The sequence below is a fragment of the Pagrus major genome, chromosome 5 (assembly GCF_040436345.1).
Source record: "Pagrus major chromosome 5, Pma_NU_1.0".
In the NCBI taxonomy this organism is placed as follows: Eukaryota; Metazoa; Chordata; class Actinopteri; order Spariformes; family Sparidae; genus Pagrus; species Pagrus major.
The window spans coordinates 14,574,809-14,600,401 of record NC_133219.1 but is presented as its reverse complement, the minus strand read 5'-3'; the positions used below and the strand labels follow the sequence as shown (position 1 = coordinate 14,600,401).

Sequence of the window (25,593 nt, the reverse complement as noted above, 5' to 3'; positions counted from 1 at the left end):
CAAATCTAATAAATATATCAAACATTTATGTTTCAAAAGCCACTTGCTTCTTCCATTGCTTAAACCAAAGCTAAAAAGTGCAGAGCGTGCCATCTGTGTTCTAGGTTATCTTTTATTCACCCCACTTCAACATTAGGAGTCAAGTTTGAGGCAATGGCCCATGAATCACACTGCTAACTGCTCAAGGTAGGGGGTTAGTCCTTTCTGTGTCTCAGCTCGGTACAGAGGCTGACATGGAAGGACAGGAATTTTTACTCAAGGTTGGGGTTGTGCATATTCTTGTGGTTCAGACGAACAGGGGAAAAAGAGGTTTGAAGGAGAGGCAGCAGAAAAGCCTTTTGTACCCTGAGCTATTTATATTCCTCTGGGGCGGCTCAAACCTTCATCCTTCAAACCAGCCTCAATGCTGGTGGACTTTAATGCCTGTCCTGGTGCACCTCCCTGTCATTTGATCACAATCCATTAAACCATTATGCACACTAAAAGCACTAACAGGGGTATCTGAAAACTGCTTCCATTTCCTTTAGCAGACATCCTCTCTGTGTTCTCTCATAGGTGAACAAACAGGCTAAATATTTCTGAAGGGCACTGTCTCTGCCTGAAAGTCTCTGGACAGCATGGAAGGTTGCATATACTTGAAAATGAGTATGGTAGTCTAAACAGACTGTTGGGCTTGGCCGTTACGTTCAGAGACTAAATTGTATCCCATGTGTTAAAAATAAAGCCCCTCTCCTTCACAGGACCCCAGTGCCACCTGAGGAATGTGACCTCACCCTTCCCAGTGTCCAGCAGGATAACCAAACACGGCTGACCCCTTTCACCTGTAAAAAGTTTAATTGAAAACAGTCTTGGAACTTTGTAGTAGAGCTGGAGGTGTTCTTCAAAGCCTTGCTTTAATTATCCTCATGAGTTTAACGCACTGGTGTGACATTTTTACTACATGACTTACAAGCATGTAAACGGTGATCAAATGAGGAACAGAAGCAGCACAGCAGAGTCTTGTTTTTGGAGGTTTGCAGGAGTAAATTTGCACTTTATTGGACTTCCTTCAGACTACAAATGCCTTAATGGCAAAAGGGAGTTAGAGCTTAACGTTTCTTTTCACTTTCACCCCACTGTGTTTTTTAATAAAGGTAACAATGTGAATATTCACTTCTGTTTCCAAGTAAAGATAATCAGAGTTTCAGCTCAGCTCTCCACAGTATAAACTGCCAAACTTTGTCTGTCACATTATTGTTGCCCAGCAAATAGATGCAAACTGGCCTTGGGATCTAATGTTGATTAAAAAGATACAAATAGACATTTGTAAAGAGGTGTCTGGATGCCAGAGTTGCATCCTGGCAAAGCTTGCATTCACTCCATTTAAAAACACAGTTGTAGCAGGAAAATCAACTAAGTAGTTGGTAAAGAATAACCTCAAGATAAACTAAATAATCGATGAATCAACTCAGAAGGGGTATCTGTAACTCTCAGCTGGGTACTTTACCTGAAATTAGCCTAAAATCTCAGTTCTGTTTAATGCCAACAGAAGCAAACCTCTTGGTATTTGCTAGTTCCAGTAAATACTCGCTCTTCCTCCTGTGTGCATTGGAGGGAATGTGAATTCTGAGTGTGTGCAGCAACAGCAACCTACAGGTGGTACACCGTCACATTATAGGAATTAAGTCAGAACCACACATTCATCCACTGGCTTTGCACTCAAGCTGACTGAATATGAGTTCTGACTTTGCCTCAGGCTGAGGCCCACTCAGCACTGCTGGACAGACTATAAAAAGACTGAACATCACAGTCTGGAATTTGCAAACCTTTGCTGTTTTGTGTCACAGAGTTGCATACACACTTTGTTTAAAAATCATGTAATTTGTCTCAAGATGAAGCCAGTAAAGACCAAGGGGCCCTCATTATATGTTTGCACATTTGAAAAGGGTGAAGTGGAGAGAAAAAGGTCTTGGTATGTGAACTTTCTCTCACGGAGAGAGTGTCTGAGAGTGATTCTTGTTGTGTGGAGGGTGATGGTAATAGCACAGGAATGTGTGAAAAGATGGGCACTAATCTTGACAGTCTTTCTCCAAGTGCCTTATTCAAGATCATTGGGTGCTGAATAAAAGCACATACAGTAAACACACATTTTTTTTTACGTTGCATGAATGGAAAAAGAATCGCACCTGAGCTTTAACAATCTTAAGATGAGCCACAGTTACAAATGCAATAGAGACTGAAATAAAACATAATAATAACATAAAAAAATAATCACTGTTACATTGTCAGTGGCTTCCCTGTCACTACACAAGCCTTATCAGCTGCCTGATCGGTACCGTGCATGTTCAACTGTCAACAGAGATGAAAAAGAAGCGAGATGTCTCACTTATCAGCTACTTCCATTATCAGCTCCAGAAAAAACAATATTTAATTCAGAATTTTATTGATTAACACCTTTAACTTTAAAGTTTTAACGCCCTCTGGATGGCGCGTTTGTGATGATAAACGGGACACACAACAAAGAGAAAAAAAAGAAAAAAGAAAGGCAAACTTGTCTCCTGGCAATGAAAATCACCTATTTTTAGTGGGTTTTAACATAGTTCCTAAGAAGTTGATTGTCAGATGCAATGGCTGGAAAACCTGCCAAGAAACTGTGGATCATAAGCCAATGTTGAACCATACTCTGAGGCATTCGAAAAATGGAATTATACCTCTTAAAAGAGATAATATTTTAGTTAGCCGGCCCATCTGTCAACAATCTCAGAAAGATAAGGGGAAGTTCTTATGAAATTTGCTGGAAACGTCAGCGTTAGGCCATGGAACAACTGATTAAACATTATAATTTTTAGACATACACTTGAATAACCAATAGAGACACTCCATTCCAAATCCTGAGGGTATGTTTAACTAAAATAAATAAAGTTTATGACTAGCAGCAAGTCAGCCTCACACTGATTCAGATGCTGTTGTTTGTGCCTCATTCAGTGTCCCAATTATGCATGACAAGATAAAAAAGTAGCAGAAGCCTAATCCAGTTATAGTTGTAGAACAAATATTGCTGTGCAATTACAGTATTGTCACATTAAAACAGAAAATGGAACCTTTTGATCTGAAGTGATGTCATTTAAACAGCAGCTTTATTTCCCTAAATGAAGGGAAAATTGCCTTTTTGCAAGACAAAAGCCCCCAATAGATTGGACTGTAATCCTGTGCATCGCTGAGTAGGCATTTTTCAAGGGGAAAATAAAACATGATGGTAAGAGTCATTAGATAAGGGCTTTTTTTCTGAGCTATGCCATTGTTAAAATAAACAACAGTCAGCCTGTAGTCGAGCAGATCATGGCCCTGCAGACTGTACATTATTTTTTTGTCAGGGCCCTTACACTGTGCAGCCATTGTCCTTAAGGACTTAGGGCAGCAAAGTCACTATTATTTTTAAAAACACTTTTTATGCACTTTTTGGCCGACCTGCTTTGTGTATAGTGCATATTTAGTTGAACTTACTTACCCCTTTATTCAATTTTGAAGGTGAAAAAGTGTTTCCCAAGAAATGTATTCTTGGCAGAGTGGAAAAGCTTTTGAAGTACTGTTTATTATTAGATGTCATTAAAGCCTCCTTTGAAACTGAAGATTATAAAAATATTATTTTTTTATAATGAAACGCCATATATATTTTAAAACCGCTTGTCATACCTCCCTTCGGTCTACTTTTGGTATGTGCTTTTGCTCCTCTCTCCTTCTCTCTGTTTTTCCGTGCATCTGGCATCTCGAATGGAAGCAAAAAACACGATTTTAACAGATGCAGCTTCATTGGAGGTGTCTGGCTGTCAAAGCATGCCTTGTTGCTGAACATTAACCTTTCTACCATCTGTTTTACACCGTACATTCTGACAGAGTAAAGCTGACTTCAGGAGCTTTGATTACACCTCTTGGATTATTCATACACCTTGTACATTTATTTTACAAGGCCCAGGCGTAGGATGGCTAGACTCGAGAGAATATAGCTTTTTTCAGACAGTAGCAGGTATTCCTGGAAACAGTATACAGTATATGATCACTATATATTATCTGAATGCGATGTTGAACACAATCCAGTTCGAACCTTTTGGACATTTCCTACATTTCCCAGAACAGCATTCTTATTAATGATCCTAATCATCAGCGGGTTCTACGTGTCTGTATATGGAAAGCGCAACATGGTTCTGGTGTCCATTTATCAATGGGTTTGGTCCAAACTGAGATATCTCAACAATAGATGATGGAGTCGGACTGCCATGACATTTTGTACAGACATTCATGATCCCTAGATGATGAAACCCAATGACTTTGTTGATCCCTCACCTTCCATCAAGTACTATCATCACCGGGTGAAAATTTTGATTTGTAACCAGCCTGTGACATTCAAGTCAGCCTCAGCAGCACTTTCTGTTAAGTGGTAATTTGCAAATGTTAATACATGAACACATTGCATGCTGGCGTTAGCATTAAGCATTGTACAGCCTCAAAGAGCCACTACTGTGGTTGTAGTCTAGGACATTCTGGATAAAATTATTTGATTGTTGAGTCTCCTGCTACATGGCAGGGCCATTTTTTGGATGCGATGGCACTTGCTGCTTCCCAGCTTTGCATTCTTGACCAACACACCCTCTGTCAACCACCCAAACACATACTGGCTGCATACTAGATGAGCACCACTCATGGGCCGTCTGCTCTGGGATTCCAAACTGGACCATCGTGGTGGCTTGTTTGGAAACTTTCTCTTATATTATGAAAGTAGTTCACTGAAATGTGTTTTAGGTGAGAAATAAGCCATACAGTTGCTGAATCTGTCTTCATTTTATCTCAACAGCATTTGGCTTTTACAGTTTTTCAGGAGTTTCCAGAGGCAACAAGACTTGATTTGCATATGTTAGCGTAGACCTCAACTTTATGCAAATGAGGAGTGGGAAACGCTCTCGAAACGTGACGCTTCACTACCAGAATGTATTGCACGGCTCCTTACACAGGCAATGAATGTGAAGCATAGAAATAAAAGATCCTGTGAACTTGTACCATGGTTCCCAGGTCTTAAAATACCAACACTTTGGTGTACGATTGAATTTTATGTTAAATTTTATAACCAGATGTTCAAATGTCGATGCTTTGGTTTATCTTTTCATATAGTTGGTGTATACATTTGGTAAATAATCCTTCAAACAATAATCACAACTTTAAACTCTAAAATGGACACAGGCAAAACACACATGTACAGATTTATGAAGAAAATAAAGAGCAATGCTTCTTCTCTCATCCGCTTCCATGAGTATTCCAAAACACTTCATGGATTTTTAAACAGGGTTATGAAACTCACTCAGCACTTAAATGTCTTAAATGGAATGTGATATTGCAAATCACATAAGAGAAAGAAATGCACCGCAATTGAAGTTACGAGACTTTTTTTTTTGTAGGCAACGTTGGTTGGCTGAATTTGTAATGGTATTGTTGAAAGTAAATAGATCTAAATGTAATGGTGCATGGTTGGCCAGGTCTTTCATTTAGAGCAAATGGAGCAGTAACATTCGGGGAGATGAAATACCAGGCTTGTGGAATGCAAAACCTCAGCCATTTCCCCTCCGTTTGGGATTTCTCCTTTCTCTCCCTTTTCTTTTTTCTTTTTTAGTCCAGTCATTCTTTTTCTCTCTTCTGTAAGTCCAGACGTCTCTCAAAGTCGTCCTTAGTTAAGCTTCCATCGACGTTATTAGATTAACATTCCTTCTCAGCCTTGGTCACAGTCATAGATATTTGAATGTGAATTCTTTCACGTACGTCCCACCCCTCCCTTATATCAAGTGCAGCGAGAGGAACAGGACAAAGAGGCAGAGAAAAGGAGCTGTGTGTGCATGTGTGTGTGTAGGGTGTAAAAATTTGCAGAGTACCGGGTGCCTTCGCCTCAAAAAGGGGCAACTTTTGTTTTGTGTGTGAGCCCCTGTCCCCCCCCTCCATCTCCTCTTTTTCCTCGTCTAGGCCAACAAGGGGGAGGGGTCGATGGGTTGACAGACAGACGCAGCTTGAGTGTATAGAGGGAGCTGGTCCCACCCCAGTAAGATGCCAGACATAGACCCAATGAGAGAGAGAGAGAGAGAGAGAGGGAGAGAGGGAGAGCTGCTACTCTTCCAGCTCCTGCTGCCTGTCTGGGAACCCTCCTTTCTGTTAACACCTCCTCTTTCCCCCTTTCTCTCAGCCCTGGAGGTTTTTTGTTCTCGCTCTGGCTAACTTTTTTTGTTGACTGAGTGTGTGCGCGCACGAATGCACACAGTTCAGTTCAGCTCAGCTCCATTCCTTTTCTTGCATTCCTGTTTGCATCAGAGAAGGGGGACTTCTGCAGGAGCAACGGCTCCCTGTGCCCTTCATCTCTCTCCAGTCCGTACATACATAAAGCATCCCTGCAAAGGAGAAATCCCTTTTTTTTCAGCTGTGTCAAACCAGCCTGAGCTAGCCAGAATTACACTGGAAGTAGGGTGATTTTACTTCCAAAATAAAAGCGTTACTGTTCCCACAAAAACTGCACCGCTCATCATTGTCAATCATGTTGATTTAATGTTCAATGAAAGAAATACAAGCTTTCTGTTGGAAATGATGAGTTAGGTCAAGACCATAATTACCATTAATTAAGTACAGCAAAAGACATTTATTTCAGAAATTAGTGTTACTCCTGAAAAACTGATATGCAAATTCTACTTTATTTGAGGTGTATGTGTGTCTTTAGATCTCCGATATGGCCCACAGGTGCATTGTGAGCAAGCTAGGCTTATAGGCCTAACGTTATCAATGACTGTGACTCTGTTATTATTTTTTTTATATTCAGGAGTAAGCTTTCAATAGAAAACACTCACACAAGATAAGAAAATGTTTTGTAAGGAGTAAGATCTCTTATCCAGGGTTGCCCAAACTTTTTCCCTTGGAGTGCCAAAACTGAAACATAATGTTAGGCCTTGGGCCAAAAGCAAACACCGATGGTATTGTATTGTCAAGAAGCAAAATAATACTAGGATCCATAGTGACTTCAAAGTGTCATTCTACCCACTGCTCTCATATAATGAAATTAAATTAATAATTTTGGGGCCTACATGTTTACAACACAAGAATAAAACAGCACACAAGTATTATACCATCATATTATATTTAAAAAAAAAAATTTTTTTCCCCAAAGGCCAAAATGAACCTTATGGCGGTCCCCACTCTGGAAAACCCTGCTCTAAACCTGGCCTATGACCATGACATTAACCTAAAAGAGACCATTTAATTACAGCTGACTTTATGTGTGGTTACATAAAATGCTGTATTAACAACTGTTAATAGGTAGATGTTGCTTTCTTTACTAGGTTAGCCTGCAGAACATGCGTTTTGGATTTGAGACCCATTCTAAAGACATTGAAAGTAATAGTAACCTCAATACCTTATTGAACCATTTTCTCTTGTAACAAATAGGATACTGTATATTTATATATGTATATATCTGTATATCTAGACCATACTCCTTGATTGACTGATCTTGACTGATTGACATATGACCAACATACTTCTGCATTTTCTTCTTTTGTGTTTTGTAGTTGCCAGCAGATGTGCAATCCGAAAAAGCTGTCTTTTTGCGAACGTGCTATTATTTTGAAAGGCACACCATCGCGCTTCCTGTCTGTCCCTATCTAACTGTGTGTGGCTGCACTCAGCTGAGTAGAGGATGGCTGCCTGCGTCTGAGCTGCTGCCTCTGCGCTCACAGGGGGAAAACTCAACGTAAATAGACCAGGGAAACGTGAGGAGACGAGAGGAGGAGAGGAGGGAAAGGAGAACTTTTCCGAGAGGAGGAAATAGTTGTCACACGTTTCACCGGGAGGTTTTTATTTTCTCGCGATCGAAAGGGGGGGATTTTGGACCATGCCTGCTGAAGTGAAACAGGTTAGTGTTGCTGTGTCTGCCGGTCTCCTCGCTCTCCTCTCATCGTATCTTCAGCCTCTCTGACTCTTGTTGTCTTTCTCCTCCTCATACTTGATTTCTCATTGTTCGCGTTTTGTTGCACACCTATCATTTCTAACCTGGAACATGACTATGTATGTCTTTTATGTGGCTATTTCAACCAGTTTATTACATGAGAGCAGAGATTCTCAGCTTTATCGATGTCCTTCAGGAGGATAGGTGTGCGTGCGTGTGTGTGTGTGTGATATGTGTGTGTTTATATAGATGTGTAGTCTGTGTGCACGTGTAAATGTGGTATGCAGCATGTGCACAGATTACTGCATTACATCAGTCCCAGTAAGTAAAGACTATGTCATTACACTACTTAGGGACCATTTCAAGTTGTAAATGCTCGTGACCATGATGTGGTGGTCCTGTGTGTGTGTGTGTGTGTGTGTTTGTCATGCCTTGCAGTAAAGCAGTGCTGTGACTTATGAGTTCCCTGACACATTCATGGGCTCAGCCATGTCAGTACCACCTATAGAATGACTGCTGTGATCATGGGACAAGCAGTGAAGTATTGAAAGTTTGTCCCTGATCATCGCCTGCGAGGCTCTGAATGAGCCCAGGCCAGGATTTATAGCCTACGGGCTGTAGTGCCAATTGTGTGAGAGACATGGCATTACAGCCTTTTGTCTTTCACTTGCACAGATACCGCAGGAATGTGCTTTTGTTAGCTCTTGCGAGTGTGTTACTGTGTCTGTGTGGGTGTGTGTGTTTGTGTGTGTGTGTGTGTGTGTGCGTACCAGGGCATGATGTGCATACATTATTGGAAGTGTTCCCTGCGTTTGAAGCGCATCCACAGGCAGCCTACACCATCACAACGCTCTTTTCCCCGCTGAGCTTGGCAACGCTCAGATGCTCAAAAAAAGGAAGACAGACATCCAAAAAGAGCGAAAGCGGAGGAGAAAATTCTGATTGAATAAGGTCAACTTCTCATCAGCGCCGCTCTCCTCCGCTGGGCTGAGAGGGGTGGAGTTATCAAACCCCTGTCTGGCATAGAAAAAACATTCTGTCAGCTCTCCACGCTGCTCTGATAATAATACATTAATAGTTGCCCCCGTGGATGAGTGCCACAAGATAACTGGAGGAGCCTCCGCCGAAAAGAGAAGCTGTTTTTCTCCCTCACACGCTCTTTGTTCTTTCCATGCCTTGTTTTTGATAAGTTTGAAGGCTGTACTCTGTGAGCCGGTGGATCAAAAGCAGGGCAGAAGGTGCCTGTTGGAATCCTAGCTTGGATTATGTGAATGGGTTGAAATGCACGTCAACAGCCTGAGAGTAGGTCCCCTCCAGATGCATCCCAAAATGGGTTGGAGAGGTGCAGGATGTCTCCCTGCGTCCGTGACCCCCGTAAGACTGAGATAGTTGGCATACTTAAGGGTAGGCTGGCATCGTGGGATGACCTTTTCAACTCATCTGGACATTCCTCAGCTATAGAGCACCTGCTTGTGCGGTGCTGTCAGGAAAAAGGGGGTGAAGTGTGTTCAAGTCACACTTAAGCCATAAATGGATCGATTTCATTGTCCATGTTGTTGTTTTGGTTGACATTCATCTTGGTTTTGCTCAGTTATCGCTGTTGAGCTGTTTGGAACAGGAGTCGAACCTCCTTGAACCTCTTCAAGCGGCCACTTTTAGCACTAATGTCCTATGCTCTACTCCATATGTCCCTCTGGGTGTCCAATAGTTTAAAAACAGTTTATATACTTTTGGTATTTAGATAGCCGGGGAGATGAGAGAGATGCTGATCTGCCTTGACCTCATCTTAATGCTGCAGCAGAGCTTATAGTAAATGAGTTTTAGCCCACTGAAGATTACTGCATAGCCCTCAATTAGTGGGGGTGCCTGCACCAGCCCATGTCTGAGTTAAATATAAACTGCCCTCTATTTTAGAACTTTACACCAGCAGGGTAGCGCCCAAATCCTCTGAATTTAGTTGCAGAGGTCGTAGCATCTTCTATCTCATGAAAAATACAGGAACAGATTTGTCGTGAAGGAGAAAGGAAAACATCATGAATAATCCAATAGTCATCATCTAGACTTAACTTTTCCGCAAGCTAGAAGGACCTGTCTGAATAGCAAAATAATTCATCAGTGAGTCAGCCAAAGACTAAAGGAGGTCTTGTCTTCAGACTGCAGGTTACTGCCAGATTCCTGACAGCTCGCAGGGCCGCAGCTACTGAGTGGTCCCATCTCTCCGATGCTGTTTGATTTCTCACTGAAATTAAAAATCCATCAAACTTCTCTCCATCTTTTTTTCTTCGGGGGTGTTTTTGTAAGACGGCTCGACCGTCCTTTGCATATTCTCTTCCATTCCTTTCCTCAGGCTCCTCTTTTGTGACTGCAGAAGATGTCGTGCAGATCAATATTTGAAGACATGTGGAGCATGAGGAGTGGTATTACTTGGAGAGTGGAGGTGATACAAGAATAATGCCAGTGACCGGAAACATATGAACGGTCAATAGCCGTGGAGGCTGCATCAATGCAAGGGGCAATTACCAGGGGGTTGGGTGCAGGATGGGGTGGGGGTGGGACTCATGAGTGCCTGTTGTGTTTTGAAGGCAAGAGGGTATGATCATATGGTGGTAAGTGCCTGGTGACTGGTGATACCAGATGGCCTTCCCGTCACACAGTCTGGCCATACTCCCCATGTTTCTCATACCTTTCTCATGGCTGCTCTTATCGCATGACCTGTGACACAACATAGTTTGACATGTTACAGTATCTTGCACCCCGCCCACCATCCACCCAAGAGCCGCCTGCTCACCATGCTACCCACCTACGCCTGTTGTTTTTGAGTAACTTGAACTGAATTTACATGTGAACAGCTGAGGCCATATATGTACCTCCACATGGTAACTACTCCTGCGCAGTCCACATGGCACACTTAGCACCATACATGTGTGTGCTCCTCAGTCCAGCAATAAGACCTCAATCTGATAGTTGCATGTACCAATCCAAAGTGCCAAACCAAAGATGTATTTTAGCGTTATTAGCTTGGGATCATAAATTGTCGTTGTCATTTTATTTTTATCTGTTAATGTTCTCTAATGGCGCATTAACAAGAAATGCCAATCATTTTCTGGCACAGCTTCTCAAGTATAACAATTTGCTGCATTTCTCTGGTTTATATATTGAAAATCAAATATCTTTGAACTATTGGCCAGACAACACAACCATCTGGAAGATGCCAATTTGAATTCTGGGATTTTCCACAATTTTACTGACTAAACAATTAAAGGGTTACAACTAATGATTATACGGCCATTGCTAGCAATTTGGGGTTCAGGATTTTGCCCGAGTACACTTTGAAGTGCAGGTTGGGGTATCGAACCAGTATTGAATCCTGAGCCACTGCTGCTCCAAACACAACACCATACCAGACATCTGATCCAATAAGTTGGTTATAACAAACACTAAAATACACGCTGTCCTATCTGACCCCAGCAACCACTAGACTTTGCTATGTGTAGTTACATACATACATGTCACATACATGTATGTAACTACGTATGATATATAAACACACCCTCATGTATTTGGCATTTACTCTGTGGTTGTGTTCTCTGGAGCATTCATGGTCTGTGCCACTCAACTCTTGGCACTACAGATCTCCCCCCTTCCTCCTGCCATTGCTCCCCCTCTCTCTGTCCTAACCCATTTGGCTAGCTGACAGTGTGACCGATGCAGGCCTGCACACGCTCACTCACTGTCTGACCACTGGCGAGGAGCATAATGCTCTCTCAGCTTTCATCATCACGCTGATGAAATTAAAAAAAGGTGAGTGGCAGTAAATTGGAATGCTGGAGGGGAGGGGGGGCGAGAGATGGATGCTCTCATACTGCTATGTTTGGAAACGGCATTGGGGAGCAGAAGCATCGCATTAATGAGATGGCAGCTTATTATCTTGCTAGAGCTGTTGTTGTTGTTTTTTTGTTGTTTTTTTACCTATTCAGCTCTTTTGCGTGCCTCTTATCAAAAATGTGTGCAGGGTGCATATAGTAGGAATCCTGTGTGCTCACATGTATTTAATGCACATCTTTGAAAACATTACATTGTGTCTCCCTGGTTTACATTCTGTTTAATGAACTCCCAATCACTTCCTAATGACTACTTGGCTGATTGAGAGTTTTTTGCGCTTTCCCTGCTGCCAAATACGTTAAATCCTCCAGAGGGGAGGTGTAGACACCGTGTCAGCCCACTCTCCGTTTCACACACAAATACACACACACACATACACTGGAGGCTACACAGGAACATCAATTGGATCCCCGGCTTATTTACTCAGTGTTTGTCTGCAGGCTACAGACAGGGTAGCCCTGTTTATAAGTGAGTGGGATTCATGGTGTCCCTGACTGTGTCCAATAAACACCTTTCTATCTGTGCTGCTGGAAGCCAGCAACAAGAGCCATGTTTTCGATCGGGGAGATAAGAAAGCCACTTGCCGCAGAGAAAGCAGAAGAGGCTCAGTCAGACAGTAGAAGGGGCTGACCAGAAAGCAACAACTCATTACACGTAAAGTAAAGTCATGCCTGTGGGCAAATTAGGCCCGTGTTTATTGTAGTGACAATATTTCCATGATAATCTCATATCCTAATGGCGGTGTGATTACATAATGGCAACAGTTTGGTTATTACACAACCTGATGCTCCAGTTTAAGAGATAAAAACACCACTCTGCTGTTAGGATGAAACCATGATCACTCAGGTCTGATATCAGAGCCAATGTTCATAGTGATGATGGTGATGGTTAAAATAGAGTTATTGAACAGATTAAAATCAGCTTGGTAGCTTTGTGAAGAAAAATTCTTTTCCACTTGGTGTCCCAATGTGCTGTCAGATTGACCAGTGTGCTTGTGTCCATATATGTGTATGTGCAAATTTTCCAATGCATGCACTTGTGTTTGTGTGTGCATTTGCATGTGTCACCACTGTAATTGGCTTTCCTGAGGGACTGTGGTTAAAGTTGCAGATTTGACAGTTCTTTGGGCAGCACCCGGTGAGCTTTAGAGCCAGTGTTTGATGACACCATGGGCTGCAAATTCACATTTTCCCAGCATCTGTACCATAGAAAAACAGCTCGCGATGTGAGTGTTGATGTCTAGAAGTGTTGTGGCTGAAACTGATTCTAATTGACGACCAGACTGGTCCGTAAATGTCTCAGTATAATGTTGACAGTAAAGATTTAATTTCCGCTAGGTGAAGAAAACAATCGTTCAAGTGCATTAGATGGACTGCAGGAACATAAACAGTACTCAAGATAGCCCATAAGAGTAGTTGATTTATTGATGTGATCCATGCTATTTCTCTTGAAGACCGTACAGGGGAAGTAGTTTCCTCTATTCCTTCCTTCCTCTTCCCTCTCTTGCGCTCCAGCTCTGCTGCCACGCTCCATGCTGGGAACACTGCTGCCACCCAGACCTTCAATTGGAGAGGGGTCTGGCTCTGGGGCCTTTTCAAAAGAACTGGGGCTTCTTTGACAGATATGTATAGTTCATATAGGCTCCACCCCCTCCATCCTGCAGCTGGGGACCTCTTAGAGGGGCCCTGAGGGGGAAGGTCAAAGTCCTCATAAAGCTTCCCTCAACCAGAAACGCAGGAACAAACGCCTCCCTGCTTCTCCCTTTCTCTTTTTAACCCCTCCTGTACCTTCCATATTGTGTGAGGCGGTACATGCAGTGCGGTCGTGGGGGCTGGGGGAGCGAGAGATGGCTCAGGCTCCTCTTGCATGTTTAGTCTGGAACTTTCTTTTGAGGGATTAGCCCACTTCCTGCCTCTGGGCCGGCCGCTGGAAGTAGTCGGGATGCCGCGGAAAGCATCGATCCTCCATCATCGTACCATCTGTCTCATGCTGCCTTTTGGGATTAATGATTCCCTCTGACAGCTCTTTAGTAGGGCTCTATCAGTGCCGGCTGACCATTCAGATTACACTGACATGTGGTGGTGCGAGGAGCTTGTACGAGGCATCTCTGATTCATTTAGTTAAACTGCTGTAAGGAGTCATAACAGTTGTAAGGTTTTTGAAAATCAATTGAAGCCATAACACTTTTTTTTTCCTTTTTTTGATGGAAGCTACCAGCTACAGATATGTACAGTAAAATGGAGTAAAATAATTACAGTAAATCCACATGTTTTATTGATTATCTCATGTCACACTTAGCTGTCTAAACATTGCCAATTTTGTGCCACTGAAGTAATGACTGGTTGGATGAGGCATACACCTGTGACCAGCTGTGCACGTCAATCTGTACTAATATGTAACACATCTGTTGGCAGCGTTCATCTGTAAACAGGTGTGTAACTGTAAACATAAATGTCAAACTGATCACTTGACATTATGTTTCACTACATTTAACTTTTGTTATGTTTCACTACATTTAACTTTTGTCAAACATTACATTTTTTCAGCACGCTAATTCTGTCTCATATCTGAGGAGATATATGCCTCTGTGGAGTATGTATTGATAGATGCATTTGAAGTCTCTGTTAAGTCCCCACATGCAAAGTTTTGTTTATAAGGTAACATCAGCAATTGCATTCAAATAGGTGATAAAATCATGATTGCAAGTAGATGTTATATTGAATCTAAGGTGGCAAATAACAATTGGTTTCACTGTCGATTATCCTGCCGATTATCTACTTGAATAATAGATTAGTTGTTGTAGTCTATAAAATGTCAGTGTCAATCAGTGTTTCCTAAAGCAAAAGATGAAGTCCTCAAATGTCTTGTTTTGTCCAAAACCCAAAGATATTCAGATAACTTTCATAGAGGAGTAAAGAAACCAGAAAATGTTCATGTTTAAGAAGCTGGAGTTTTTTATTAAAAAAAATATTTAAACAGATTCATTGATAATCAAAATAGTTGACAATTAATTTAATAGTTGAAAACTAATTGATTTAAAGTTACAGTTCTAATTGAATCAGGGTAGATATCCTTATTTGTTAAGAATAGTTCTATTTATTTGAATTTTAATTCTGTTGACCGGCTTATCTGTGTTGATTGTTGTAACAAAAGGCCCATTTTGTCCCATTATATCTGAAAAACCAGCATGTATCTGACCAGAGCCATGTTTTGCTTACTGAGGGCTCAGTCAAAAAGACTGCAGGGAGTTTGACGTTAGGGCTGTTACTGACCTGCTGGCCGTTGAAGTGCACTGATGAGGTCCGGCACTTCATTAGAATGCTGCTCTGAACCTTGCAAACACACAATAGTGGCCGTTACTGCTGATGGCTTGGATCCAGGGAGAAAAATAAAAGAGAATCATAGAGGAGAAAAGAGTGAGAGGGAAAGTCCAAACCGCTGTAAGCTGACCGGCTTTGGGGCCTCAACGGCCCCCACGACACGCAGCCTCTGCTGTAGCAGCCACAGCTCTGGCCCCAACGGTGCCTGCACACAAACATTATGCTAACCAGTGGCAAGAGTTCAGCCAAACCAGGAACACAACCTCCCTAAAATTGGGAAAGATAAACGAGTTCCTGGCATTCTCAGCTCAGCAAATTCTCCACGCAGGCAACGGTTTGTACACTTCAATAGTTTCTACAATAAAAGCATCGATACACTGTGCTGGCTGTCATATGGCATTACATGTGATGGCACAGTATTGTTATCATCTTCTCTTGATATATGCTCAGCCCATTCCCAGAAGAGCTACTGGTGAACAATGGAGGGATGCACCTCCTTGCACATTCCACAAGGCTCTATTGAGCTGTCTAATGAACCTCTACAGCATGCGTGGCCTGCACTGGCTGCTGGGGCTCCACGAAAATACCATCTCGCCCCATCACACCCCCTCATATTTAATTTGTTTGGAATGTGTAATAGGCTGTGAAGTGGAGCGTGGTGCAGTGTTGATCTGTGCCAACCAGGTCTGCGGATATGGAGGGACAGGTGCCAGCCATCCATGGAAGGTGCTGTACTTAACACTCTGCGCTGGGTTGGAGAGTGTACAATTCTGGCCCTGTGGCGTAGGCTGTTAGAGCTGCCAGTATCCTGCTGCTCCAGCCAAGCAAGCTTTTACTTTGGTAATAGGACATCGTAGCTGTGTGTTCTTTTATTCTGAGGAGGGGGCAGCTGAAAGTTGGAGAGAAAAGGTTGTGTCAGGATCAGTCACAGGCCAGTAGAGCCACAGTGGACATGAAACACAGCACTAGTTACTTTCTTTGTGCTGTAACTCAATCCTCCAGGATAAGAGGCAAATCATACCTGGAAAGCAAAACAAAGTCAACCTATTTTTCAATAGTGGTACCAATTTTCTTCAGGTTCAGCTATAAACTGTGCTATCAGAATGAATTTATAATTAAAGTATTGATGTGGTATTCCACATGTAGCAGCTTCAATTAAATTGTTTCTTTATTAGATAATAACACATTGGGAGAATGTCTAAGAGAGGACAGTTATGACCTGATGGCACAGGCACATTAGCTACTGAGCCACTCAAACACCTTGTTTCTCCTCATTATTGTGCTCAGAAAGGCAGACAGTGACATAAATAGCTACACTCTTTGTAAGACTGCCTAAGCCTATGGTCTTAACTGTGTGTGACACTTTGTAGAAGAAAAAATACAGCTCTGAAGATTGATAGTGCAGGTACATTGCCTCTGAAACATACCCAGCGCTGAAGAATCACAGCCTATGTTTTCCTAACTGGACCTTTGGCTGCCATCGCCATTAAGCTCACATTGGTATTTATTTCTCTATGGCTGTTCTACGTTGCTGTTGGTTACCAAGCTGCTTTCCTGGATCCTCAGAGATTCAAGGAGGGTCTCAATTTAATTCCCCGGTTGGTCAGCAGCTGTGCAAAGGCATGTTTTTTTTCTCTTTTTACCTCCACAGATTTAAGACGTGTGGAAAAGAGTGCACTAAACCCTGCGACGTTCTCAAAGTTAAGCAAACAAGGCCTGTTGACACAGACCTCCTTGAGTTCCCAAATTCTTTCCATCATATTCTAGTACAGTTAAGAGAGGCTTAATCCAATAAAACCCACTCTTTGCCTGTTTTGTGCACTGTCTGTCTTGAATCCGGCTTTGAGTGTGTGTGTGGTGGGGGGGGGGGGGGGGGGGGGGGGGGGGGGGGGTTAGTAAGTTCCTGTGAAGGAGTGGCCAGCTGCAGCCTCTGTTGTTCAGGCCACAAGGGAACACAAGGAGTGTTTTTGGGGTCATGAAGCAGCTACATTCCAGACTCGAATGCTCAGATGGGAGCACTCATTCCTCAGTCTGCTCCAAGCCATAAACCACTGTTTTCCCTGTGTCACTTATCTACAGTCCTTGAAGCATAATGTCCCGAAACCCTGGAGCTAATTAAGGCTGCTGGTGTCTGTAACTGGCTGGCAGAACACATATCAATACCCTCCTTGTGCAGTCCACAGGGTGTTACTTACCGGTGAGCCAGGAATCACGGGAGACCAGACTGAGTGCACCCTTTCCTTGATCCTTCATGTTCTCATGCCGCTCATGTTTTGACTTTAACAAGGTCTTCTGATGGTCTTGTACGGTTAATGATGATGGAAGTGAAGTGCGCTGAGTGCTTTACAACCTTCTATAATTACCTGAAGAAATGAACTCAGATGGTACTTTGTACAGTCAGGGAAAGATTTTTTGGGGGAAATGAAAATTTCCTTTAGTTCTTTGGTGCTAAGTGCAAGACACTCCAGCAAAGTCATATTACTTTATTTGACACAGGTCATACAGACAGATGAAGTAGCCAAGGTACGTGCCAGTCTGTGGAGCAACTCTGGCTAAATTGCAGCTTGTTGGCGCACTTAGATTCTGGAAAATAGGACCGTAGTGTCCCCGACCCAAGTGTGTAAGTGCTCACCCTTGTGCTCATAGGTCCTGTACAGGTGTTAACAAACAACTAATCCTGAGACTGAGACACACAGCAGTGGGTCTATGTTATCCTTTTTAACCCAGAGCTTAACCAGGCGCTTATCCAGTAATGTAGCAAATTCAACTCAGAGACCATTCATAAATAACTAAACAAATGGAAATGCGTCCTGATCCAGTGAATCAAATACCTGACAAATCACACTGCATCACTACTTTGATGCTAAATCCTGTATACCCAATAATGGCGGTCATTGATTGCCATCACTCACCCAGGAATTCCCTCACATGTTAGAACCTTATCAAGAGATGTAGCAGATGTTCTGGCAAATCAATTGAAACCTGCTAATAGATAAAGTTATTCAATCTGAATGTTGGTGCTGGTCCACTGAATTTAACACATGACAAATCAACGTACATCATCATCACATTGATGCAAAATCCTGTAAATCCAATATTACCTTTGAGCTGCACATTGATTGCCATATTGCCTTCGAAGGCCTAACACAATCAGAGACACCAAAGGGATAGCTGCCTCCAGTTGAAAAATCTATTTTATTGTAAAATACGTTAACATATGGGTGAACAATCTGGCCAAAAAAATATCATAGTCCATTTTTTAACAATCACAATCCATGATATTAATTGCATTCTTTGTATCCTCAGATTTGTAATGCCCTGTAGACTAGAACCAGACTCTATTGTGCATTAAATAAGATTATTTTTCAGCACAAGCTCCTCGTCCTCCATGTTGTCAGCTACAACTCACATTGCATTGTTTGCAATATGTCACCCAAGGAAGAGACGCAAAGTAATTTATCCAAAAGGCATAGCCATCTAGTTGGCGACATAACTCTATTGGTTTGTTAATGTAGTGCTGATCTGCTAGTCAGTGAGTTTGGAAACAGAGGTAGGAGGACGATTGATCCGGCAATGAATTTTGCAATTCACCTAAAAAGTAGATTGTGGGTGCCTTCAAGATTGATCTACTTCTATAATTGTCACCCACCCCTACATTGTCATATAGCCCAATCAACTGAATAACATGACTTTGAACATTGTGTATTAATTGCATGAATAATGAGTTAAACAGCATTGGTAATGTCAACCAACAAGGCTTGACCTTAAGCACTGGGTAACCAACCATGGCAGTTTAAGTGTTTCACTGATGGTTTAATCCCGATATATTGATTAAAAATGTTGTGGATTTCAGCCCTCAATAATTCATTACCGCTGTATTTTTCTGTAGTGCTACAGTCTTACAAATGATGAATATGCAAATATGTTCATGTTCTGCTATATTAGCGAAGACAAATTGCCTGCATTCTCCAAAGAGTCCAGAATTACACCAATCAGTCTCACTGAAATATGGTCATCGCAGCAGGGGCTGAGAGTTGGATACTAAATCTGTGGGACGGCCTTCAAAGGGAATGCTATTGTGTCCCCTGCCACATTGTGGTGTGGAAATCACAGTGGGCACGTGCACAGAGACCGATCTGAAATTACAGGCCTTCATTCACACCCTGCAATCTGAGGCTTGCAGGCAGCGGGACTGGCATGATGTCCCCAGCCCTCCGACCCGGGAACCCCAAAGCCACAAGCTGCTGCTGTTGCACTGTACTCCAGTCTCTGTGGCACACAAACCTTGTGTCTTCTCTATCCAACATACACCAACAACCCTAATTAACTTTCCCTTTCAGCTGAACACTGAATACTCTTTCTTCCAGAGTTTTGTCTTGGCTATTTGGTGCCAGTTTGTGCACCTTGTTCTTTCAGAGGTTTGTTTCAAAGTCAGACTTAGGGATATTATGTTTGGCTTGCCCTGTTTTGGGGTGCAGGGGTGTGCAGTGTCTAGAGCAGGTGCTGCAGGGCAAGAGTTCCTCTGCCTTTTCACTGCAGATAACCTCTCCAGGGAGGAGCTGAAGTCTGCAAGATGGAATTTAAAACTAGGTTTCTTTGGTGTATTCACTATACAGATGCTGTTTCTGTGTTTGTGCGCATTGTGGATGCTGAGCAAATGTTGCAGATGCTTCTATGTATGAACTCCTGTGTACTGTGTATATTTGGCAGTGTTTGTGAACTTTGCTAGCGGCAGCATTGCAGTATTGTGCACCGAGGTTCTGAAGTGGGTCAGCCTCTCTGTAGTGCTGAAGCTCCTGTTTGCTCTCAGAGGAGCATGTGAGAAAAAATTGTATAACCAGGAGAACTCTGCCATTACCATCGCTGTGACGGGATAGATTTCTGTCCCCTGTGGACATGGTGGAGCTAAAAAATGATACCTGCATTCTGGATTAACTCTCCCTTGGTGATGTATTCAGGAAGTTCTCCATTTGTCTTTGCTGTGCATATTCAAAAGTTGCATGTACTAGTTCTCCACTACTTGTCACTGGCCTCACAGTAGGTCCAGTTTGTTCAAGTGCAGCTTTCTTTTCGTTGGAATTTGAATATTGCTTTTGGGTTGCCTAATAACATGTTTCATAATGAAGCAATCGTAAACATGAGGCAGTGTTTTTTTGTTTATATGGATATTTTTCTCTCTAGAAGTTACATCTTTTGGCTTGGGGTTTCAGCTTGGCTGCTTTGAACGATGAGCATTTGGCTGCTCATGGATCTTCCAGTCCTCCCTGGCAGGCAGAGCTGCCTTAATTGTTGCATGCCTCTGGAACGTGCCTCGCTAATGGGGCTGTTGGAGTGCCAATCAGTCAGCACTGTGTTTTCTCACTTTAATATCCCCGCTTGAACATGCAGGGCAGCCTTGATGATGCAACAAACTGCTTTGGTTTTGGTGATGCCACTCAGGAGGCTGTGGCCTGAAGGAATGATATCTCTTTCATGCCTCTTTCAGGCCGTCTGATGTCAAACTGGAATCCAGCAGAGATGGCATTTTATGTTAATGTCTGCTGGGTCTGTTTTTGTGTTTGTCGCCTGGCTGATCTGGTGAAGCAACGTGTGTGATGAAATATGACAGCCATGCACTCAGACAGTTGCGGAGACTAATTTTTCAGACTGTGACAACCTAATTCAAGCTCGATGTGCAGAGAATCTGTTTTGATGTTACTTAAAAAAAGCCTCAATGGGGGGCTTGTTTTGTTGATGCCATTACAGATGCTGCTATACTCTTGTAGGTAGCTCAGTAAACATTCCATCATAGCCACGAATCCTTGTTGACATCACCGGTAAAAGGTCCTCTATAAATTGCAGCCAATGTGGGGCTTTTCCCGTAAAACTCCAGAGATCTGCACAATAGGAGCTTATTGCTCATTCTCTGGATTCATTGCGTATTGAATCGGCCATGCCACCACCTTTTCATTGAAAGTGTCCAAGAGCTGACTCATTGTGTGTTCTCCCACAAGTGTATAGAGGGTGATTTGGGAAACTGGATCAGCAGTGGTATAATACCCAAAATGAGTCATGATCCATGTGATGGGCCCCTCCCCCTGCCCCTCTCCATCCTTCTTAAACCTGCTTTACAGTCCATAGCATACACTTGGAGTAGCCGCTGAGAGGAGATTTAACCATTTAAACCAAAATGAGCATTATTTCACTACACACTGCTGGCTTCCTCTGCTGCTTAATCTTTATTTTGGCCTCAGAACAAGTACTGGAACTCCTGGCAAGGAAAATGAACCTCTAATAGGGGGAGATGTGAGCACCTTGTCACCATATGGGGCTCGGAATTCCACCGAATTGCTCTCTAATCTCCACAACATGTTAGGAATTTGAAGCCCTTGTTTTTCAGGAGAAAATAGCAGTCCGTTCCCCACGTGGCTTCTCTTTTGGCGTGCAGTGTGGAAATGGCATTTGTAGGACCCCCTGTAGCACTTTGACTTTTGAAATTCGCACATGCACAGGAAATCGACTGTGTCCATGTTGTTGGTTGTGGGACACTCCTCTTTCAGTTTGCAGTTTCATCTACTTTCAGCCCCATTTTGTCTGCTCTATTTATTGTATTTTGTAGCCAGTTAATGTTCAGAAACTGACAAGAGAAAAATGTGGAGGTTATTCCTTACAGGCCCTGCATCTAACAGGGGCAGAGGTAGACCAAGACAGGGCAGAGTTTGGAGTGCTGGTGGCATTTTATGATTTGTGGCTTTGGCTGATAAGGTGTCTCCTCTGCTGAACTCAAGCAGTGCCAGATTTCATTGTCCTGTTTCTGTGATGTAATGCATTGCCAGGCAGTGAAGCAGTTTTTCAGCTTGCTTTTGTTCTAAGAAGTCCTTCACTGATTCGCTAAATGGCTCCTGGTGATTCAAGGCTGTCTGTTTCCCAGACCAACTGATGGCCTCTTCTCTGGTTTGGCTTTTCTTTTCCCAGCTGGTGACTGTTGGGAGATTTTGAGTGGGGTGGAGTGGGTCAGACCAATGTGTTACATTCCTTGTCATTTTCAAATTCAGATGTACAATGTTTTAAGTTAGAAGTCCCAGGGGAAATTTTGATCTCTCTTGCGGAATTTGTGTATTACAATTTTCACCATAGTTGGCTACATATTTGTTGTGTGTGGAAAAAAACATTACAATTTTGCTTTCCCGTGTAACCCGTGTAGTCAGATTTGGCTTGTGTTTGTGGTGCGGCTAAGAGTCAACACAGATGTGTGCAGTATATATGATACAGCGTCACTCCTGTGAGATGTTGTCATTCGTGTTGGCATCAAATCTGGAATAAATATTTCACAGGGTTGTGTTTTTGAGGCTTTTAGGGTGGGGGTCTGTTACATGAAAAAGTAAGTTATTTATAAACGGTGAGAGTGTAGAGAACAATTTGTGGTGGAGTTGCGTACAGTTTCTCTTTGCATCCTTGAATCATAATCCGGAACAGGCTGTTCCCTGTTTGATACATTCCGCAGGTTTAGTAGAGGTCTTCAGAGATCATCTTTCTTCAGTCATTGTTCACCACATCACTGGCCTGAAAAAGTTGTTTTCATCATTTTGAGATATTGCTTAGTTCCTTCCTGAGGCCAGTGGACTAATGGGCTTTGGTCTGTGGAATCCAATCCAGTGTTTTCTCCCTCATTGGGCCATTTGCTGAGGCCCCAGTGGGGCAGACAACAATAGGCTTCATATGAAATATTCACCATGACTGGGGCATTCCAGCGAGCAGTCGATCTGTTCACAGCAGTTTAGTGGTTAGATAAACATCTACTCTGATTGAAGAGAAAAACACTACAATGCTTCCAGGGATCCAAAATAAGATTGAGTGTTCATTTTGTTATTGGATGGTGCCTGCCTGCTGTCTGTCTAACCACTCTGGCATGCAATGCTTATGGCACCGTCTTGTCTCTCTTTGTTTCAGTCTGAATTTCAGCCTAATGAAATTTGGGTGCATCTGAAGACCTGAATTAGAAGTGAAACAATTGTTGCATATCTTATTTATTTGCAGAAATTACTATGGCAGAGGGACGGGGCCAGCATCTCTGCCAGTCTTAGTGAAGGGGCGATGCTCCACAGTGCTCAGGTGGTTGCAGCCTGGATAGTGTGCAGATGCTGACAGTAATTGCATTGAAATCTGAGGAAATCTCAGGTAGGGAGGAGGTGTGAGTCCCTCTCAGTGTCTGAGTCGTCCCTCTCAACATGTTCCTAACTCTGCTGTCAAACACAAACTCGTTCTGATGAAGGACTCCCATGCGTGGCTGAGCTGATGCAGACCAGAGAAGTCAGGTGTTGAGCCAGTGCAGCAAAAACACTGCCCACTGGCTTCAGTGACAAACCCTTTTACTCATTTGGCTATGAAGGGTTTAGACAAGAACTGACTTTGAAAGAAATCAGCTCTGTGCCATTTCAGGATAAATGCAGGCTGAGAAGACTGGGCTTGACCATAGTAGTTTCTTTTTAATCAAAGTCAAAAATGGAGTGTTTACTCAAACATTTTCTTCACAGCTGGATAGAAACCAGCGGAGCCATCATCATATAGATGGTTTGCAAGGGTAGAAAAGACACATTAGTTGTTTTTGTGCCAAAAACAGCACAAATTGCAAAAGTAGTGGGTAGAAGAGAAAGAAACCTCCCTGTTTGCTCAGAGTGCATAATTAGCTATTAGCATAGTGATCTGGTCAGAGCCAGGATTTTAATAAGATGGTAGATTTGTTTTGCGCTGCAGAGGTTTGTCGGTCAATGTGTTGATGTGCATTGCTAATGTTAAGTTGTTTTAAGTTGTAAGAAATATCCAGAATGAAGGGGCATTTTTGTTTTAAACCCATGCAGCAGGCAGACAGCAAGAACTTCTTATATGCTAACGTTCCATTTTTTAATGCTAATGCTGCGTGGCAGTGTTCTTTCCTACACAATTTGCAATGTGTCACAGACTACCGTTGTGTATGAAGTTCACATTCCTTCTGAGGCGTAAAGGAAGAGCACAATGCTAAGGCCACAAAAGCACAGGATGTTAGCATGTATTGTAGTTAATGCTGTTGGTGTCGGTCCAGCCCTCCAAGTCAGTTCCCTGTGCAGTGCTTTTGTAACCTCTGCAATCCTGTGTGAAAAGCTGACTAGGACCTTTTGAAAAACTTGCATATCTGCCTCTTTTCTCGCAGTGTAAAGCTGACAAAAAGCCCTGTGGTTATATTCCGTTTTCCCAGAGAAAGATTTGCTTTCGATTGTGTGCCTGCTTTTCTTTTGCCAAAGCTGGCTTCTTACAGCTCTTTCTCAAGCAGGATTATTGGAAAAGGCTGTCACTGTCCAGTAAATTTTTTTTATACTCGCAAATAAAAGTTCTCTGGTAGTAGTAGTGTGTGCGTGTGTGTGTGCTCAGCTGCTGCTGACAGAAATATCTTGTGAGAGCGGACATTAGTCTGTGTTAGCCAATATATTTAGAATTTGATTAAAAATAAGATATTGGCCAGTCAGCCTTGTCCGCCTCTGATATGAAGGACGTTCCTCTGTGACCACAGCTAGTGAAAGTCTTTATGATTATTATGGTAATCATAAAAACCAATGTCTTACAGGGCAAATTATTCCTGATTTTACTGAACAGCTTTAGGAGTCTTGGTCTGTAAAACCTGCTGTGAAAGCTGCCTCGCCCTGCTTTAAGGAGCTCCTAGAACACCTCAAACAGGTTCATGATTCTTGGTTTATTCGAAAATTTTAGTGTCTAATTTTGTTAATGCTGGATGTGAAGATTTTCCAGCCATTCTTCCTCTAGCTGTAAAGGACTTATGAGTCTATGCAGTGCATGTATCTGGATCTGGATCCAACATTGTAATGAGTTATTTTTGGGCTCTACTTACAAGCTGCAGAACTCATTGCACAGCAGTGAGAGTTGTTGAATGCAGCGCGCCCTCAGCCCCCCAAACCCCCCCTGCTGACAAAAGCTCTCCTCACACTCGCTCTGGCTGCAGTCATCTCACACCCTCCACTCTATTTTAAGCCTTCAGACAGAGACCGGCTCCCCCTTGAGTGGACCCCACTCTCTCTGTGTGGCCCAGTGCATGGGCCTCTGCTGCTCATACAAGACATTTGCACACACATAAAGCAGTTCCTGCCAGCTCTCGCATAGGTAATAGCATAGGTAACCCTCCGGATGTGGTGTAGCCACACTAAACCTCTGCCCTGGCTATACACTTAAAGTTTCAGGAGCATGCTCGTTAAAGTTTGCTTTCTTACAGGAGAGTTGACATGTTTGTCAAGGCTGTAGGAGTGTGACAGCACACATTGCACATACCATGCAGTGAAGAGTTCAATTCAGTCTATGAATTTGGACTTTAGTGGATTTATTTCCCTCACAACTGGGACTATGGATTATCTTATTGTCATTCTATTCCTGCATTTTTTTCCTGTTTTTTCTTCACATACAAAAGCATCCACAATTGTGATA

General features: G+C 42.7%; 1 protein-coding gene across 1 annotated transcript in view; it reads left to right on the top strand.

Annotated features, from left to right (window-relative positions):
• The first annotated feature begins 7,810 nt into the window (after window positions 1–7,810).
• Window positions 7,811–25,593, top strand: part of arvcfb (ARVCF delta catenin family member b) — a 116,819-nt gene continuing 99,036 nt past the window's right edge. The window contains exon 1 of the mRNA XM_073467065.1: window positions 7,811–7,912. Within this exon, the coding sequence (XP_073323166.1) occupies window positions 7,892–7,912 (21 nt within the window). The 5' untranslated portion in view covers window positions 7,811–7,891. The remainder of the gene's footprint in view (window positions 7,913–25,593) is intronic.